The 20,132-nt window shown below is 39.4% G+C and overlaps 1 protein-coding gene across 3 annotated transcripts in view; it reads right to left on the reverse strand.

Moving 5' to 3' along the window:
* The window catches only part of AGAP1 (ArfGAP with GTPase domain, ankyrin repeat and PH domain 1), a 375,696-nt gene that overhangs the window by 233,641 nt on the left and 121,923 nt on the right, over positions 1–20,132 (reverse strand). For all 3 annotated transcript variants that reach the window (XM_054380803.1, XM_054380802.1, XM_054380801.1), the window contains exon 3: positions 15,524–15,611. In XM_054380803.1, the coding sequence (XP_054236778.1) occupies positions 15,524–15,611 (88 nt within the window). The remainder of the gene's footprint in view (positions 1–15,523; positions 15,612–20,132) is intronic.

Genomic DNA, 20,132 nt, shown 5'->3' on the forward strand with positions numbered 1-20,132 from the left:
ATAACTACAAAGTTATTCAACAGCTCTCTTCCTGTGTGAATCTACACTAAGTGACCAGCTTGTATATCTGCTTCTTGTCTTCCCCCAAGACACTGTGTGTGGAGTTCAGGACAATGACAGTGGACTTTTATCTGCAGCATTCAATTAAAATCCTGACATGCTGTACGGTTTCACCATGCTTTGTCACCCTGGAAGAGCCCTGCTGCAGTCAACCAGCATACAGTCAAATCAAATCTATTCAAGTGGCTTCTTTGCCCTTACAAGTGGAGCATGCTCATTATCTACAATATGCACTGGCTCCTAGCACATCCTCCTGCATTCATTTATTGCTGTTTGGATTTAGGTATTTTTATGATAAATAGTTTAAATCTAATAACCCCCTAAAAAGAATGCCCTGCATGTCCAATCTGCACTAAGAATTTCAAATCAAATCTGAAGATCCAGAAATACAACAGCAGAATCATGCTCATCCTCGAAGCAAGAATTATTTTATGCAAATCGGAGATCAAAGCAGGATACATGCCTATTAACTTATGTTTCTACACCATTAAAGGGCCCTTACCATAACCACATCATAAATTTAGGTACTACACAGGACAGAGATTGATAAGACTTACCTCAGTATCAAGAATTTACACAAACAACAGCATAAATGGTGAAGAATATACAGACTTGTGCCAGGGTAAGAAGCCAAGGTATGTGGTTGTCCTGCAGATATCTGTGGTTATAAGATTAAGGCAACCAACAGACTGATTCTGCCTTTGACTTGATGAGCCCTGACGTGACCCATCTCCAGCTCATGCAAGTAAGAGCAGTGCCAGGACAGTGATTTTGAGATGGTTTGGCTTGGACATCACTACTTTTGTTTTGTTTCTTTGTTTTTAATGTATCTTTAGAGTTTGTAAGCACAAAGCCAATGGGAAAGAATTATTAGAGACATCAGCCAATTTGAATATTAAACTACCACAACCTGCCAAAGAAGTCAATAAACCTTCCATCACTACAAAGTACCACTGTATTTTTCTGAATATCTGTATATATGATGGAACCACAAGAGATCAAGTAAGCTGATGACAGCTAAAACAAAGAAATGACCTTTCTCATTTAAAAAAGGGCTCCAAACCCACAGCACTAGTCCCAAAGGAGATAACTAGCTTTCTTTCACTCCCATCAGTGTTATCACACATGTAGCTTTTTAATGAGGGAATTTCTCAATTCCCATATGTACCTGCCAAAGGAGGTCACTGAAAGAGAAAGACTGGCAGCCTGGACCACAGCTCTAGAGGAGAGAGGGATTGCTCCATCTGTATCCTAATGGGCACATCAAAGCACAAAGATGCCTGAGTGCAAGGCATGCAGTCAGTGGCTGAACTATGTTTCCCAATCCTATCTCTAAAGCAATATAAAACACATGCCAGTGAATACTTCAGTAACTCTCTATAGCCAGATAGATGGAGATGGAAACTATTTTCAGGAAATGTCACAGAAATTTGATAAAAAAAAAAATCACTGAAACTGCATGGGGAAGTTAAATTTGGGAGGATTTCACTATGTGGTTTATTCAATTTCTCTAAACCTCTGTATCTGTAAACCACTGCATTATTCCCAGCTTTCCAGGACAAGGTGATGATCAATTCACACATACCTGTTTTCAGACATGTACAGAATTTCTGATAGGGCAGCAAACACTCTCTTGTGTACAAGCCACACACAATACCCACCAGAAGATACTGAAGGGTGCTTCTGATGCAACCTGTAAAACCACCTGGCTTCTTATGTGCATTAGGCCAGATCGCTGCTATGAAATGCTCCACATAAAAATACAGCTTTGATCAAATATAGAGCCAAATATATTCTGTGCATCAGCGATTTACAGCCACGGCTCAAGACCCAGCACAAGTCGGAATATGAGGCTGAGGGAATCAACAAAAGCTTCCTAATCTCATTTCTATGCATGCCATTCCACAAAGGTTAGTGCTTTCCATCAGCAAGAGTAAGAAGCTGCCTTTCGGTAAAAACTGATACTCATTTTAAGCACTGCACATATTTGTCATCAAAGGTGGGCTATAATGCAAAAGCTTTATATTACACAGGGAATTCCAGGGATGAAGCTTTTCATCCGGCTCTGAAAGCCTGGCTGCCGCTTCCTCGGCCTGATGGCCGTTTCACTGCGTAATTGCTCACCCAAGCAACCCCTGATTTTCATACTGTATCCCCAGGCTCGGCTGCACTCGCCAGGCTCTTTATTCAAGCAAATTGCCACGGGGATGAAGTTATTTGGCCATATGAGAAAGATAAATTCAGGGGGCTGGCCACATGACAAACCCATGCAGCAGCTGAGTGTCTACTATAACTATGGGGGCAGGGCAGGCAGGAGTGGGCAGCAGAGACAGAAGATAAGAGTGAAGCAGCCGTAAAAGCCTGTATTTTATATTCCCAGTGACGTGTATTTTGACAACAGTACACAGTTGTCTCATGAACACAGATTTCCTTCCCCCCACCCCGAAGACAGGACAGACCATGCCAAGAACCCGGCTTCTCTTCACAAAAATGAGTTCAAAAGTCATTCATTCCCTTTGTTTATATATGCATCATTTCAGAACCCAATAAACAAACAAAAACAATCTTTGAATAAGATGAAAATATAAAAGAAAAAGATACGCTCACAAGATCTTCAGCTAGGCAGAAGCACCAAAGAATAACTGCAACAGCCCAGTAAAACAACACCAGCATTGCAGCACAATGATATCCAAAGTTTCTATTTAAATATACTATGCCTTCAAAATGTGTTTTCTCAGCATTTCCCACCAAAGCACACTATCACACAACAAAGTTTAATTTTTGCCATGTCAGGCTTGATGTCAGCTCATATCAATATTAGCAGCAGAGAAGCCATCACAAACTATCACTCAGCCACACGCCAAGTTAGCTTTTGGGTATTTCCTTAATGCAAATACTGTGCTAGACAATACTTAAGAACCCAAACATGGGCAAGCTGGGTTGAGCACATAACCACAGAGGTGCAAAGACTGGGGAAATCTCATGATCACACCAGACTACAGCTGCAAGCAGGTAACTGCACCAGCTTCTCAACAACGTATCTCAGTTAAAAACAAACAAACAAACAAAACCCAACAAAACACAAACCCCACAACACAACCTGGACTGAGCCTTTCAAACCCCACCATCTGCTTCTCTCAGTAAGTAGGTTTATGATATATTTTAGGAAATAATGGATTGAACCATAGACTAGTGTGAGTCTCTTCCCTCAGGTAACAATGGCCTCGAGCTGCACCAAAGCAGGTTTAGATTGGACGTTAGGAAAGATTTCTTCCCCAAAATCATTGTTAAGACTGAAACAGGCTGCCCGGGCAAGTGGTGGGATCACCATCCCTGGAAGGACTTAAAAGATGTAGAGAGGTGGTGCTCAGGCACATGATTTAAGTGGTACACTTGGCAGTGCTGGGTTAATGGCTGGACTAGATGATCATAAGGGTCTTTTTCAGGCTAAGTGATTCTATGATTCGATGACTAGACTATTTGAGTTCTCCCTGAAGAATCCTTAAAGCAAAGTAGACACACAGGCACAAAACAAGTATGATGTAATAATATTACATCATACAGATAATCTTATTACATAAAAACTGCCAAAAAAATCACTCATATCATCTTGTCATTTCACGAAAATAATGTTTAGAGATCTTTACTGCTGGAGCCACAATGACATTTAACAACTTCATTTTGAGATACATTCATCAGTGTATTCACAGTGCTTCTAGAGAAAGCCAGATATGAAGACTCCACAAAACCCAGTGGTGACTGGAACAGAGGTCAACTGAATTTTAAGATTTCAAGTCTTCAGGAAGCTAGAGCTTACACTTAAAAAAGTATTAACTACTCAAGTTGCATAGAATCAGACACTATAATTAACATCATTTAATATGGTTAGAACAGCAACAGAACAAGAGGACACAGTCTCAAGCTGTGCAGGGGGAAGTTTAGGCTTGCTCTTAGAAAGAACTCTTCACAGAAAGAGAGATGGCCCATTGGAATGGGCTGCCCAGGGAGGCGATGGAGTCAACTTCCCTGAAGGTGTGTAAGAAGAGACTGGATGAGGCACTTAGTGCCATGGTCTAGTTGATTAGTTAGGGCTGGCTGCTCGGTTGCATTTGATGATCTTGGAGGTCTCTTCCAAACCAGCTGATTCTGTGATTTTGTCAAACTGGAGAGGTTTGCGCTTCATCTTGAGAATGAAGAGGCAGTTATGTTGAGTGATAATTTTTAAAAGGTCTATGGCATCTTTTGCAAATGGCAGAAAATTTAACAGATTTAGCAGTGTAGTCCTGAACTGCCCAACTGAGAATGAAGATTAAGCAAATAAAAACAGGATGGCAACCTGCTGCAACCAATTCTTGGCTCAACATTAGCCAACTAGAATGAAACACCCAGCAGTTGCTTCCATTAATGTTAAACATTTGACAGCATCCAAAGAAAACAACACTAACAAAAAAATACATCCAGTGATTCTGCACAGGCTACTCTGGAAAGGGCATTTATTTGAGCTAACCACACGTTATCAGACACATAGACAGTTACTAGAAATTTTGGTGCAGGGAAAACTTCCACAGCAGATTCTCTGTTAGAAGAACTTGGTAAAAGGGGAAGGAGAAGCCAGAAGTAAAGTAAAGAGGCTGTGATGGCCATGCAATGTTATATTTTCAGACATAAAAAACCAATGGATTAACCACCAAGATAAAAAGTTAAAAAGTGCCAGCCTCTGCACAATTAATTTTCTTTCAATACATTCCATCTTTCAATACATCCCAACACATGTTGGGAGAGGTACAGTGCACTTTATATTTTCACTACAAAGTTTCTGACAGTCACTGTCATTCTGCTTGTAAGTCAATTAGAGAAGCCCTGTCTTATTAAAATTACTGTAAAGAGTGCAGAACTAGAGGTAAGTTACACTTGGTACGCATTAAACAACTCATCTTAAAAAGAGTATAACTCCAGTGCAAGTTTCTGCAGGAGTTGCAAGTCTCATTTTACTAATAACCTGGAAGATGGAAGTAACAGGCTACTTAATTTCTAGGTAATGAAGCAGAAGGGATTGCAATTATATTCAAAAATTGGGTTGCACTTCAGCATGACCCAAGCAAGTTAGAAAAAAAAAAAAAGTGGAAAAAAAAAGTAGCAGCACAGGGAAAAATTAAAAAGTCCTCCAGCTAAACAAGACCAACTAGCTGCAGAAGAAAGATGGGGTAGGATGGCAAACCACTGGCACGGCAGGCAGCAGCTGTGAATTCCTGTGGGGTGCAGACAAGCAGATAGCTCAGTCCAGACCCCCCATCACCAGCAGCTCTCAAGGACTCAGCCAGAACTACCTGGATCACTCTGGGCAGTGCATTACATGGAAGATAAGGAATGAATTAAAAGAGATCACAAGCACATGCAAAATAAAATATATTTTTTTAAAAACTGCCTAGAAAGCATACAATAAGAGAAGCAGGTATACAGATTGTGGTTATTTAGCAGATTACGAAGAGATGTGACGTGAGGCTTCTTGTTAAAAAATAATCTGTGGATGTCACTTTAGAGCAAAGGAAAGACTTTTACCATTTTATTAGTTCCTATTTCATTATGATCCCAGGTAAACAGGCAAAGTATTCAGTGGAAGTAGACAGGCCAGTAAGAAAGCTGAGAAGCAAACTGGAATTCTGGAAAATGAACACTGCCAATGTGCATTTCGAAACAGTCTGCTGGGAACATCCCTGCACCCCAGGCTATCCAGTTTATCACATAATCAGTATCTGATTAGCTGTCTTACAAACTAGAGAATGCATTCTGGTTTAGGGACTACTCCTTGATTTCGCCTTTTCAGTAGTAGCCATACAGGTAACAGCTTTCTCTCCAAAATGGCTTTAAAAATGTGGTCATAGTTAACACTGAAGTCTATGACAGCACAGAAATAGTACCACAGTACCACACAGACCTTGACATTTAGTGTTACAGAAGTATTGATATTTAAAGCAGCACACTGATTTTTAGCCTATACATCAGAACTACATGTGTCACTTCACACTTGCATGTAAAGAATCTATAGTTGTCTTTCCTTCTAAGACACCATACCAATTTATATCTAGTTTTTAAATACAATAAATAGGTTTAATATTTTAATACTGTTCAAAGGTTCTAGCATTAGTTTGAAAATTCTGAAACGTTTTCTGCACAGTGATAAAGCACCTGTGCCCCGGATGTATGTGCTCACATCTCCAAAATTATTCTGTTAAAAAAAGATATTAGATATGATGAGGTAGCATGTTCATTTGACACCTACTGCACATATACACAAAGTATACACGAATTTTGGCACAGGCCAAATAAGCACTGAATAGATTACACATTGTGAGCATGCCCTTTTTCACAGTTCATTCATGTGAAAAAAACCTATTTCTGACAGATTAAAGGGGAGGAAAATACTCAACCAGACCTCTTGAGTTCACCCCAGTGTCCCAAATGTCAGGACCCTCTTGCAGCTACACATTACATGACCTGCAGGATTTTCTACGTACATAGAATTCTGTGATTATGATTTAGACAACTTTGAAATAATGTCAAGATTTCTGCACTACTGCTTTTGTCCTTCGTATTGTATTTAGCATTCTCACCAGCACCATAATCTCATCACTTAGTACAACTGTACTGAAAATTCGTCAGAACACAACGATCGATGTCAGATGTTCAAGCTTAATCAGACAGTAAAACTCTTCAGATGAACACGCTTGAGTATTTTTAAAGCTATGCCTTATTAGGCATTCAAATGGAAGGGGGGGGAAATGATATTTGTACATTTAGAAGGGTGTGAGCACTAACCCCTGCTCCTGACCCCTGGGGTCAGCAGAACAGTACCATGTAGTGCTCTCAGCAGCCTGCGAAGGACAACCCCTAAAACAACCCACCCGACCCTGTAGTGTGCAGTGACAAGGGCCTGCAGCTGAAGTAACGGTTCCATTTCTATGAATAAGCTAGAAAAGCAGCCACATCTGATAGCTTTTTCCTTTAATTTCTTTTTTTTTACTTCTTCATTTTATGAACAGCAGGTGCAGGCAGTTGCTTACACGTCACACCCACTAATTGTATACACACTACAGGTCTAATTTTAAAAGCTTATTTTCGTCAAGGCAGCTGGAGACAAACAAAACCCAAACAGCAGCAGTCCACTTCTTTAGGCAGGATGTGATACTACTTTAGTACACTCCTACCTGTTTCCATCACCAGCCTTTTCAAGTGTAAAAGTTTACACCACAAAACACCACTTCACAAACTAAGTTCCTTAAAAAGATAGCCCCATGACTTAAAATACCATCCCTCTTTTTCACTGCAGTTCCTTAAAACATGGCTTATCATACATTTCATCTTCCAGACGTTAACCCATTCTACCTTTCATTCCAACATATGAATCATCTGCTGCCAACATCTGCTCAAAACTTCTGTATGTAAATTCAACCTTAAAAGCTTCCAACATAATTTCAAAGATCCTCACACACCTGCTAACAAACTCCACACTTCATAACCAAGATAAGCCAAAACCTTAAATCCTATAAGCACAGGAACATAGATTTCAATCTTTTTTCCCTTCTCTCCTTTTTTTAAAAACATCTCTGTGCTTTCTGTACTTAGTTTATAACTGTCTTCTGTAATATCTGAATCACAGTGTTACATTGCAAATAGTAACCCTAAAGTTAAAACTGGACTTAGCTACCTGTGATAATATCTGTCTGAACATTTAATATATAAATGAACCAGTCATAATGAGATCTAGTCATAATGAGATCTGCTAAGAAAACCCAAACAAAGCAACTACACTATTTTTTGTTTTCCTTTTTAATTATCTCCAAAAATATTCCAATTCAAACATGAGAACAGAATGCTCATTATGCAACACACTGTACCTTTTTTTAAATTCTGTATGAATCCTGTATTTCACAGAACACTTTTCATATTAGTATCATTCACATCCAAGGGGAGGGAGAAAAAAAAAAGAACACCTCTTAGCAAAGATCTGATCTTTCCACACTGCAAGGTGGAAGGTCCTTGGCATTCCTATACCATGAAGAAAACCCAGGGACAGCTTGCTATAGTGTCAAATTAAAAAAGCATCTGCTAGGAATTAAACATATTGTGAATAAAATCAGCTAGCTGCTATGCCCTACTTTCTGACACAACCCTCCAAAACAATGCAAGATTAAATTAAAGGGGGGGGGGGGGGAACTGCAAACAGCAATACAATCAAATACAAGCTGGAAAAGAAACTCGTTTAAAGAACATGTTTAAATTCTGCTTTAAAGACTTCTGAGGGCTAAACAGTGGGCTAGGATTTAGAAACACAACCAGATGTAGTATTTGAAAAAGGAAGTGGAAGGCAGGCCAGCAAACTGGCTTCTGACTCAATAGCAGAAGAAAGCAAAGAACAATGGAAACCTAAGAATCCCTTTTATTGCTATTGAGAATCTACAGGTGTAATAGGTACTATAAATCCAAATTTATTTTTACCTGGAACACAACCTTCACAGGAGCTTGTCAGGAGAAGGGTATAAATTCTATAGACATTAGTCACCAAAACCTTTGAGTATTCAAGGTGTAACACATTAAAGACATCTCAAAGATCAGTGGAGCCTCAAGGCACACAACCAAAAAGGGAAGTCCCTTCTAGGAAACTGCTTCTTCAGCACCTTTTCCCCAGGATAAAAGCAAATACTTAACTTCCTCCTTCAATTAACATAGTTCCTTATTTATGCAACACTTTAAACAGTAGCCAACTTGACAGCTAGAACAGAGAGGTTTTCAAAGAATCTGCTATCCCACACAGGCAATCTCAGGGGGATGAGGAGAGGGGAAGGGCTGGCAAGGGGAGATTGTAGAATACATGAGCACAAGCTTTTATGCTAAGCCTGAAAGGCTCCAAAAGCCCAAGAGAGCCAATGGCAGCAGCACTTTAAAACGATCAAAAAAGACAAGTGTTGTCTTATATCTGGATGTCAGCATGAAATGCCAAAGAAAAATAATCAGCTGATAGTATTATAACAAAACAGAAGACAAAGAACTGAAAGGAGATAATTTTGAAACACATGTCTACAGTCATCATTGTCTGCTGCACACAACACACCATTTGTCTGCCTTTTTTACAGACAAACAAAAAAGTGCTGATAGCTTCTGCTGCCCCACAGAGGGCTGTACAAAGCCTGTGAATCACTGCACTAATGCTTAAATTTGACGTGGAAAACTTCAGCTTTTCCTGTGTTTTGTGACCTGAGTGCTGTAATGGATGGAATGAGCTGGACCCAAGGACTCATGTTGCTTTCTGAATTCATATGTACTCAGAATTCTTCTAAAATCTCCCTGTACAAGCTATGTGTAGATTTTTGCCTGTACAGTGAGGACTTCACAGAATTACAGGAAGTGACAAGTGAAACAGCATGAAAGTCTGTCTTTACAGAAAAGTATCCAAGTGTGTATTCAGAGTACAAATTTCTTTGCTATTCATTTACATTTCAGCTGGCTTGCTCACCAAGAACAGAACACACATATTAGTCTGGGACAGAGCCTCTCCTTTCACTCATCGAAACACACATTTGGATGTTTAGCAAACATGGACACTCCAAACTGCAATGTATCTAAAGTAAACCAAACCAAAATGAACACAAAACCCAACAGCCAACCAAAATAAAAACACAACCAAACAACACAAAACCCCCACAACGACAACAAAAAACTCCAACCCAACCAACACAAAAAACAATCCTAGATAAAAATAGCTAATGGCAGGACAAAGGGTAATGGTTTTAAACTACACAAGGGAAGATTTAGACTACAAAGAAGGAAGACTTATTTTTAAATGAGGCTGGGGAAACACTGACACAGGTTACCCAGAGATGTTAGAAGCTCCATATCCCTGGAAACATTCCAGGTCAGGTTGGAGATGGCTCTGAGCAACCTGATTTACTTGAAGATGTCCCTGCTCGCTCCAGAGGAGGGGTGGATTATATGGTCCTTAAAAGTCCTTTCCAACTCAAAATGTGGTATGATTCCATGATTTGCAACTTTAGAAATCTAACTGTTCACAGAAGAAAGAATTACACTTTCAATCTGCACATGAATCAGGACAAGAAGGGGCAAGAATCACTATCTTACATAAGAAAAGTTTGTCCAATTCTGCAATTCCCATGTTGCAGTCAACCTGCTGTGAAAGCACCAAACTGCGATCCCCATCTCATGATTAAACCTCTCAGCACATCCAGGTATAAATAATGTCAAAACATGGGATTTCTTTCCCATACACTTAATTTAGTATAATACAAGGAAAGAACAATCATATTTTTCTTCCTCTCACGCCAGGAGAACAAGTTCCATTCTTGGTTTCAAGCAGAGAGCCCAGCATCTGAAGCATTAGACCTTTTCCATGAATGATGCCAAATGGCAGGTTATCTAGGTTAACAGATTATGTCTAAGCTTTTCGTATACACATTTTCCAAGAGGCTACAGCCAGATAAAAATCTCAGGAGGGAATGCTAAATAAAAGCAGCTCAAATTTTAGTCTTCCTCAGTCCTCCTTGCATAATTACCATCTGCTGGAGTAGCATGATATGGAAATAATTACTGGATAGAAATGGAAAAATAGTGACATGCAACCCCTCTTATGAAATTTCTACTTGTTTTGGCAACAGGCTAGCAACTTAGATCCATAGCCATCTCACTGCATCCCTTCTTTAAAGGAAAGGCTGGAAGTGACACACTTAATACTAGCAACCATGAAGTTTCAGATCATGCCTGCTACTGAAGTGATCCACTCTTCATTGTGGGCACCAAAAAATTCACCAGTGGAAGGCTACTACAGTGTAAAATTATTTTTAGGCCAAGCTTGAAAAAAAACCAAATGATCACAGATTTCTGGAAAGCACATTAAGGCTTATTACTCCATAGTGCTTATATTATTGTAGCCCTTAATACAGAAGAGACTTCTAACTGAAACTAATTAGCACTTGAAATTTAATGCATATTCTCCTTGAGGAACAGACGAAGGGTCCCTGTCTGGTGGTACTTGGCTGGGTTAGCAGCTCACCTGGGAAGCAGCCCTGCAAATGGGTAATGCTGAACAAACCACTGCTCCTCACTTGGCATTATGGCATGATGAGAGTCATACCAGCTGGAAGAAAACACCCAGTGCAAGAGCTTTCAACTTATTCTACCAATGAGAAAAATAATTTAAACAGGCTACAGTTAGAAAAAAAGAAATGGGAAAGAAGAAACTCAAGGCAACTGAATAAGCTTATATCACATAAATAATAATTTAAAAATCCATAGATAAAAAAAAAAGTGGTAAAAAGAAGATACCCATTAGTGGCTAAAACAGCCCTCTGTAAAGAGCTTCCAAAATCTCTCTTTTGTACTGCATACTCCAAGGAAAGCTTAAGGATTATCAAGCCTACAAGGTGGAAAACCATCAGTATTGCAAAGACTCACATTCTACACTTCATTGATGTTATATTCAGAAGTTGCTCCACACAGATATATAATTGGAACAGCTATTTACTCCCCTAAGTTAGGGTATTGGATGTCTTTATGCTTTTGAAAGCAAAAAAAAATTATTTTGTTCCATGTAGGAGAAAAAAAGGGGTAAGAAAAAAAAAAACAACTTAAATACACCTAAACATCTAGTTATTAACCTGCTTAAAAAAATCAGTCCCTTATTTGAATGCCAAAATAGAGCAGATTGCCACTACATAATCAATTCTCAAAAAATAAAAATATCATCAAAAGAGGCAATTACCAACTCCAGAAAAGAAGTTATACTTTAAGTTACTTTGAAGACAGTCTCCTAAGCACAAATTGCACCAGAGAAACTGTGTCCTGAAAATTTTTTTCAAGAGTTGCCAAAGAGAAATCCAAATTAGTTGCTACTCCTCTTGCACTGGCCTTCTACCCTCAGCTCTAGTGTACAGCCACAGGTACCTCTACCTGAATTCAGTTTCCTCAGAAGGGAACCTCTTTCCTTCTTCACTATCACTTCAACCATTCTACATCTTCTAATTTAAGGGGATTAGGTTAATGTGACCTCAGGTCCCCTACTTGTTTTTCTTAAAAGAAGACACATTGGACAGATTCAGCACTTCGTATTTGCATCAGTTGCCTGTTCTAGCATCTCACTTGGCATCTCACCATGGCAGTGGGCTGAGGAGAAGAAAACAAAGCCTTCTTTTTCCTCATCCCGCCTGAGACACCTTGGACCACAAGTTGGATGTTTGAGTTTTTTTCCCCTTTTCCTTTTTCCACCCTCCATTCTTTTCCCCCTTCACTGGAAAGAAAACCCACTGAAATAATCGTGACACAAATTAGGATTCTCACAGTCATACCAGAAATGTGCAAAAGCCTTTAAATCATGTTTCACACCTCTGTGGCTTTATGGAAACAAAATCCCAAACAGTAACAGAATACTCCTGACACTCACTATTCCTGTAAACTTCAGTTCACCTTGGTCTGCAAAGTACTTGGTCTCAAATTCCATGCACACCACATTTCATTTTGTTCCTACAGGTAGAAATAAATTTTGGAAAAAACGGAATCGTATCGCTTGCATCTTTTTTGTTATTTCAGCAATGCAAAAAACCCAGCATGCTGCTCAGCAGTAGCTTTTCTTCTCATCACTGGGAAGCTTCTTAGAAGACCAAACATCACTAAAATACCCCATTTCCCACCATTTCCTTGTATCATTACAGGAAAAAACTGCAAGTCCCAGACTACTGAAACTCCCACTTGTTACAGAGCAATACATCATTCAAAGTGGACAAGATGACCTTTGAGAGTCCCTTCCAACCCGATGCAATCTGTGAATCTGTGAACCATTCCTTTCCTTGCATCAAAATATATCTGCTTTAAAATTATTTCACCCAGGAATATAGCTATATGCATGCCAAATATGCAAAGGAAGAGTCTAAACGTCTCTTTTCTCCACAAGTAAGACTTTAAGAGAAAAATAAAGGTTTTCATGTTGGAATCTAAATTCATGTTGGAGACTAAAGCTAATTCTCAACAAAAATAAAAGGTGGGCCAGACAATAAGAGAAAACTGCTTTACACTTCAGTGTCATATTATTCCTCCTCTTGTAGGGGGAGGTGGTGTCAGGCAGCAAGACAAATGTCTTGTCTTAAAGAGAAGAGCTGAAGGAAACATGAAACCATCTTTATGTACTTAAGATTCATTTACTGGAACGATGAAGCTACTTTAAAGGCCTACAGGAGCTCTGACACTTGCCTAATTCAGGGCAGGACAAAGGATAGCACAGACAGCAGTCCCTGGTTATAATTATCATTTTCACATGAAATATAGGTCCATTATTTTACCAAGCAGACACTAATTACAGGATGCTTCATAAAATTTTGCTGTATAGTAAGCCATTTGAAATCAGTTACATTTGTTTCTCCTTAGTCAAGCAGCTGACACCTTAGTGTCTGATATGCATATACTAGCCTGCATTTAACAATCCAGTGCATCTAAAAGACCTTTTTGACTAACACCCAGCCTCAACTTACGAAAATGTGGAAAAAAAGACATTAAAAAAATGCTTCCCACGCATAACACGAAAACGATGAAAGTCCTGGAGTGCAACAGAATCAACTGCATTGCTGTTGTGTTCCCTAGAGAATGGCAGTGTGTGGACTTACACTTGGGTGAGAAAGAAAGAAAACACCAACAAATCATTAGTACAGATGTTCACTAGGGATAGTTTATATGGATGAAAGTTCTTTTAATACTAACTTGATTAAAAATCTTGACCCTATCCCTTACAAGGTGAATTAGAGCTCTTAATTATTCTAGTTTTTCTACTGGTAATGAAATGGAATGGTGTCATTAGGGAGGCTTGTCAGCTACATCTATGTGCAAAGAAATGATTTGACACTGCTTTTGTAATCTAATCCTTTCAGGAAAAACAGTCTGAATGTCACTCAAGCACTGTAAACAAAAATCCTTGAAGACAAAGAGAACAGATGGCAACACTCTCAAGGAACACCATCTAAAATATTCACATTTATGAGGAGAGGACTGTTAACCCTGTGAACAACCAATACATTTGAATCTTCCAATTAAAGAAATAAGTCTGTTCATGAAGTGAGGAAAGATTTGCAGGGCTGCTCTCTGTTGCAGAAGCCTTGTATTCAGTGATATAGGTACCACACAACCATTCACTGCCATCAGCATCTAGAAGCAGGAGGCATGAATGTGAACTAGACAGAGTTTTGATGCAAGGCTCAATTATCACTCCATCAGCCCTAGTTACAAAGCAGGAAAAACATTTAAAAGGCAAGCTTATAAGACTTGACTGTTACTGCAATTACACAAGAAAAAGCCTCGTCCATCCCTCCCTTTCCCTCTCCTCCCATTTTAACTACAATTCAAGACTGTTAAAATGTCATATACTATGCTTAATAGCTTCCTCCAACAAGAGTTAATTTGAAACAAATGTTACCATAGATGCATGGAGCTACAAACTACTGCTGAAAAGACAACTACAGCAAGAGACAAAAAACAGTGAGATGTACTAAAGACTTGAAATCAAAAGGAAACAAATCAAAATGATACACAGAACAAGGGGAAGACGCTATAGTACAGAAACTGCCTTCTGTCTCTTCAAAACAAGAGCTGCCATGAAGACAATGTATAGTTACCTGCATCCATATCTGCAAAGAATGGAACAGCCAGTAAGGAAAAGAAGGAACCAGAAATTCAGTGTCTCAGAGATGGATTTAAAAGTTCATAAGGAGAACAGATTAAAAGAAAAAAAAATAAAAATAAAAAAAAGTATTTAGTGTCAGATACACCTCCATAAGGTAGTATTATTTTTTTTCAAGATATAAATTTGGATTAAATACTACAATGTTTTCACAAATAAATTAATTTTCTATGGCATAAGAACATTTTAAAAAAGGAAAAAATAAAACCACCCCCCAAAAAAACATAGGCACACACAAAAAAAAAAAATCCCAACAATATCAAAAATAAAACCACCCCAGGCAGAACTTCAAGATCAAAGATTTAATATACTAAATAAGGAACAAGTTACATCTTCAATTTTGGCTTGCAAAGCTTTTTTTAGTCTCCCAATATCACAAACCAAAGGGCCTGATTCTGCAGAAATCCAGTGCTAGATAGAGTAATTGTGGCTTTCAACAGCTGAATTGAAAGCAGCAGCACTATTGAGAGTAGGCAACTCTTCTAAACAAAGGACTGAAGTTTCCCATATGGGCAAATACTGGATGTCAAAGTATTTAAGGATGCTAAGTTGTCGTGTAAAAGCCACAGTTCTGCTCTTCATTATCTCAGTCTGGAGAATGTTAAAGGAAAAACTTCCATGAACATGGAAACAGCACATCAGATTGTTTGCTGATTCATTTCTGCATGATTAAAAATGAATGAAGATGTAGTTTGTGATTAAAAAAAAGTGAAATAAATATGAATATCCACATACCTTCAGGTGATTCCTCCTGGACATATGTGCCAGTCAGATACCGGTGTACAAGTGCAGACTTGCCACTGGCTAGGTTACCCACAATCCCCTGAAAAATAAAAGGAAAAGCTCAACTGCAATCAATCTCCATAATAAAACCACTATATTCAAGCTAAACCTTAATGCAGAAATAATTTCTCTGCACTTGAGAAGAAAGCCTACACAATAGAAACACCCCAAAATATGCTCACAGATAAAACAGCTGCCAAAAAACGGAAGGCTCCAGCAGAGCATGTATCTGAAAAAGCATACAAACCAAACCCAGTCTCTTTTAGCAGCATACAATCACAGAATGTTAGGGATGGAAAGGGATCTCTGGAGATCATCCATTCCAACCCCCTTGCCAGAGCAGGACCACTTAGGGTGGGCCACACAGGAATGCATCCAGGCAGGTTTTGAAACGAGACTCCACAACCTCTCTCGGCAGTTTGCTCCAGTGCTCCACCACCCTCACAGTACCAGAGTTGCTCCTCATGTTGAAGTGGAACTTCCTGATGGCTACCTATGTGAACTGTGAACACAAGGTAACATACAGACTCCAGGGGAAACACCTGACGCTCAGAGCAAGCTTGCCACCTCCTTCCTAGGAAATACAAACACATCACTAAATTCTCCTACTGGAAAATCTCTCTATAGGCTATCCACCATGTGACTCACACTGATTCACAACTGAAACACACATGATACACATGGCTACAGACAGACCTTGGCATGCTCACTGTGACTTGTTGAAGTGCCTCACTTGACTGACAAGTTGACAATTCAAACTGTCCATCCCCAAACACACGCAGCACTGGGAACATCTGACAAAACAATCATAGGATCACAGAATGGTTTTGGGTTGGAAGGCCATCTAGGGTGCTTTAAAGGTCATCTAGTCCAATGCTTCTGCAGTGACTAGATCAACCTTGAACTGGATGGGGTTGCCCAGATCCCCATCCCTGACATTCAACCACAAAAACATTCAACCTGATCTTGAACATTTCCAGGGGTGAGGCTCCGACCACCTCTCCAGGCAACCTAGGCTAGTGTTTCATCACCCTCACAGTAACAAATTTCTTTCATCTATCAAATCTAAATCTAATCTCTTCTATAGTTTAAAGTTACCACCCCTTGCCCTGTTGCAACAGGTTCTGCTAAAAAGATTGTCTCCATCTTTCTTACAGACTCCCTTCAAGTACTGAAAGGTCATGATAAGGTGTCCCTGGACTCTTCTTTTTTTCAAAAATGGACAATTCCAATTCTCTCAGCCTGTTCTCGCAGCAGACATGTTCCAGGTCTCAGAGCATTTTTGGGGCCCTAACAGAAGTATTCCGTAGAAGTACCATATCTTAAAGCAACTCTGACTTCTCCGTTAAACTGGTTTGCCAGCATTTGTTTCTCAAAACGCAGGCAGAAGCAGCAGAGCATAGCCCAATGCCAAAACAGTTTCCTTCCCAGAGGTGCTCAAATACTTTCCTTTTCCTGTTGCTTTAAAGCAGCTGCAAGGAAGTTCAGAAGCCTGCCTTCAGTACTCCCAACAAGTCATCCCTTTCAGGTCACAGCCTTGCATTGCTGGCTAATGCAAGTACTGCTGGTTTGTCCCCAGGCCTGACCATCAACCAGAAGTGGACTGACAGATGCAGCAAGCAAGGTCCAAGCCTGGCTGCCTGCCCTACTCTGCACAGTCCAGGGGACAGGAGGCTTCACAGAACATCTCTTCCCTGTGTTTCAAACAAATGTCTTTTTTCTTTTGCTCAGCGGTCATCTCTGAAGACACTGTACTTAGTTTTTGGGGGAGGATATGGAAACTTATTTCATCCTTTAAACAAACCTATGTTTGCTCTGTTGTTAAATGTTTTCCTGACCTTAACCAAAAGGTTCAGAACATAAGATCCCTGGAGAGAGGATGAACTCTGCTGATCTGATCGTTTGCCAAATAGAGGCAGCAGGAACAAGTTACACACTAGCACACAATTCTCTACTCCACATTCTTCATCCTAACTGGTAAGAAACTATCCTCTCTACCAAAAATTGCTTAAACCTACACAAGATGTCACCTTCAACTCAATGGCAGGTGGGGGGAAGGGGAAAAGGGCAATTTGCTCAGGAAAAACTACAATGACTCACTATGAGTTTCCCATTTTGCCAACATGAGCGCGACAACAGCCAGAAGGGCATGATGTGCACACATGTTGTTGAACCAGACTAAACCAAGTGCAGTTCCACATCTTTCACCCTGGGCACAAGCTATTAGGGAAAATAGAATGATGATCTCTATAGCAACCACATTTTCAAAATATTTCTTTCAACTCACAGATGCACTGGGGAATTGTACTGTGTGTTAATGAAGAGTAAGTAACAAGACCTAATGAAAAATTAGTACTGAAATGAACTGCAGTCTTCCAAAGAGAATGTGAATAGTGGACAGTAAGTAAAGGCTTAAGATTGTGCATGCACAAGGAAATACAAAATATTGATTAACTATTTGTTTTTTAAATTATTAACAGTTATCCTTAATTCCCCTGTTCAACATATGGAGAAGACCATCTGAAAGAGGGGGGATTCCAACTTGGGACCTCCATCTACACATACAGAGAACAAAAACCCAAAGCAATATTGCATAGACATACAAATCCTGTATCTCTATTCTTCTGACTTAACCACAACTTCATTTCAGCTATTTCATTGATTTGTAAGAGGAAGAAAATAATATCTCTAAACAAATGTTCTTTAAGACCAAAACATCAAGTAACCTCTTCTACCTCCAATATATGCCAATAAGCTACAATAAGCTTGTCTACTCATACGCTTCCTTAAATAAGCAAAATACACAAATAACTCTCAATATTTCTCTGTTTAGAAAAAAAACATGATGCCTAAGGAAATCCTGTGAATACGAGTTCAGCTGTTGCAGCTCTTCTCATCACAAAACTGATACTCTTTCCATACAAAGCCTCCTGGTGAAGAGTTACTTCCCATCTTTTTCCTTTTGCATAAAACAACACATTTCTTACTGTTCAGGATTCACAACCCCTCAAAGAGTAATTTTTTCCCCAAATAAATAGAAGCAGACAAAACACTTTTCCATATTTTAACTAATTCGCATTTAAAAAAAAAAAAAAAACAAAACAAACTGCATTGCTTGCTAGTTGTCCATTTTCTTCAGCATATAGCTCATCAGTAAGTTGCACTCACTACTGGAGCAGCTTCACCCTGGAGCAGAAGCTGAACACCACCTTCTTCCAGCAAGCATCCCCCTCTCCTTCTTTCCCAGCAACTCTGTATTGTGATAGGCTGGGCCAAAAACGGCAAGCAAACCAAAAATCCCAGCTGTAAATCAATAACTTGGGTGTACCTCTGCAGACAAAGAGTCAGGCTAAGGCCCCTTCTGATCTCCACAATATCTGAAAAATTGGAAAGTAAGCAAGCCTCCCATGGGCGTGCTAGGAAAATACTGACAGAGTGTTTTGGTTTATATTTACCCTTAAGAGCAGTAACTCTAGACACCACACAAGGAAGCTGCTTCTGACCTACCTTGTAGCAAACTAGTATAGCACCAAAACATCCATTAAAAACCTCCACTAGCCAGGAGGTACAGTCACACAAACACCTTCAGAGTAGATACTGAAAGCTCCATTGAAAAGGGACTACCTTCTGCAGATGGATGCTATTTTATATTAAACCAATGCCAACAACAATCTACCAGAGGGCAAACCTGCCAGGAACAGAGAAGTACCAGCGTGGGCTCCAGTGAGAGAGAGTAAACTACATCCTTTGCCCATGGCTGGGATGTGATACTGTATTTAGTCAGAGAACTCAAACAGTGTTTAAGAATAAAATTTTTTAATTGTTTTTCCTTCAAGTACCCCAAAGACCATATCAGCATGTGCAATTTTCAGGTTCTCCAGGAACTTCTTTTATAGGTACCCAGAGAGACAAATGTGCCTGGCCAGAAGAGCAATGCTTGATGCCATAAACTGATGCAGATAGTGAGATGTGTATTTCAATTAAGAAACCACTTTGCTAACTCCTCTAGGAAAACTAAAGCCTTCTTCCCTTAAGATATGGTATTAAAACCCATGTACAGTCCTCAAAGAAAGGCAGTGTATTTCCACTCTTTCTCCTTTTATTCATTTCCCTATGTTGTCTCAATCTTGAGAGCTGAAAGTTTGGTGTTTTGAAGGTAATTCAGCATTTATTTTCTTGTTCAGAATATTTGATTGTTTCTTAATAGAGTACTTCCTAGATTTATATTTCAAATCAGTTTCTAACTACCCTCAAAACTGACAGAAGTTCTTTATGGAGTTTAAATGGTGAAAGAAGTTAACATGGAAAAAAGCATTAACAGTTTCGTGTAGGAGTATTAATGTTAACTTCACAGAAATCACACAAACCCAAAGTATGTTTCCACAAACCTGACTATAAAAACCTTCATTTGCAGCACTAATTTTTTCCTTAGCTACTTCAGAAAGCAGTCAGGATGAAGGTGCCTCTTCCTACTCCTCTGAAAAGAATTCATTCCTTCAGATCTCACCTCAGTGCCTGCATCTGAAGAGACAATGCACCCATACCTTTTCTGCCAGGTTAG

Source organism: Indicator indicator, chromosome 5 (assembly GCF_027791375.1).
Source record: "Indicator indicator isolate 239-I01 chromosome 5, UM_Iind_1.1, whole genome shotgun sequence".
NCBI classification, from domain to species: Eukaryota; Metazoa; Chordata; class Aves; order Piciformes; family Indicatoridae; genus Indicator; species Indicator indicator.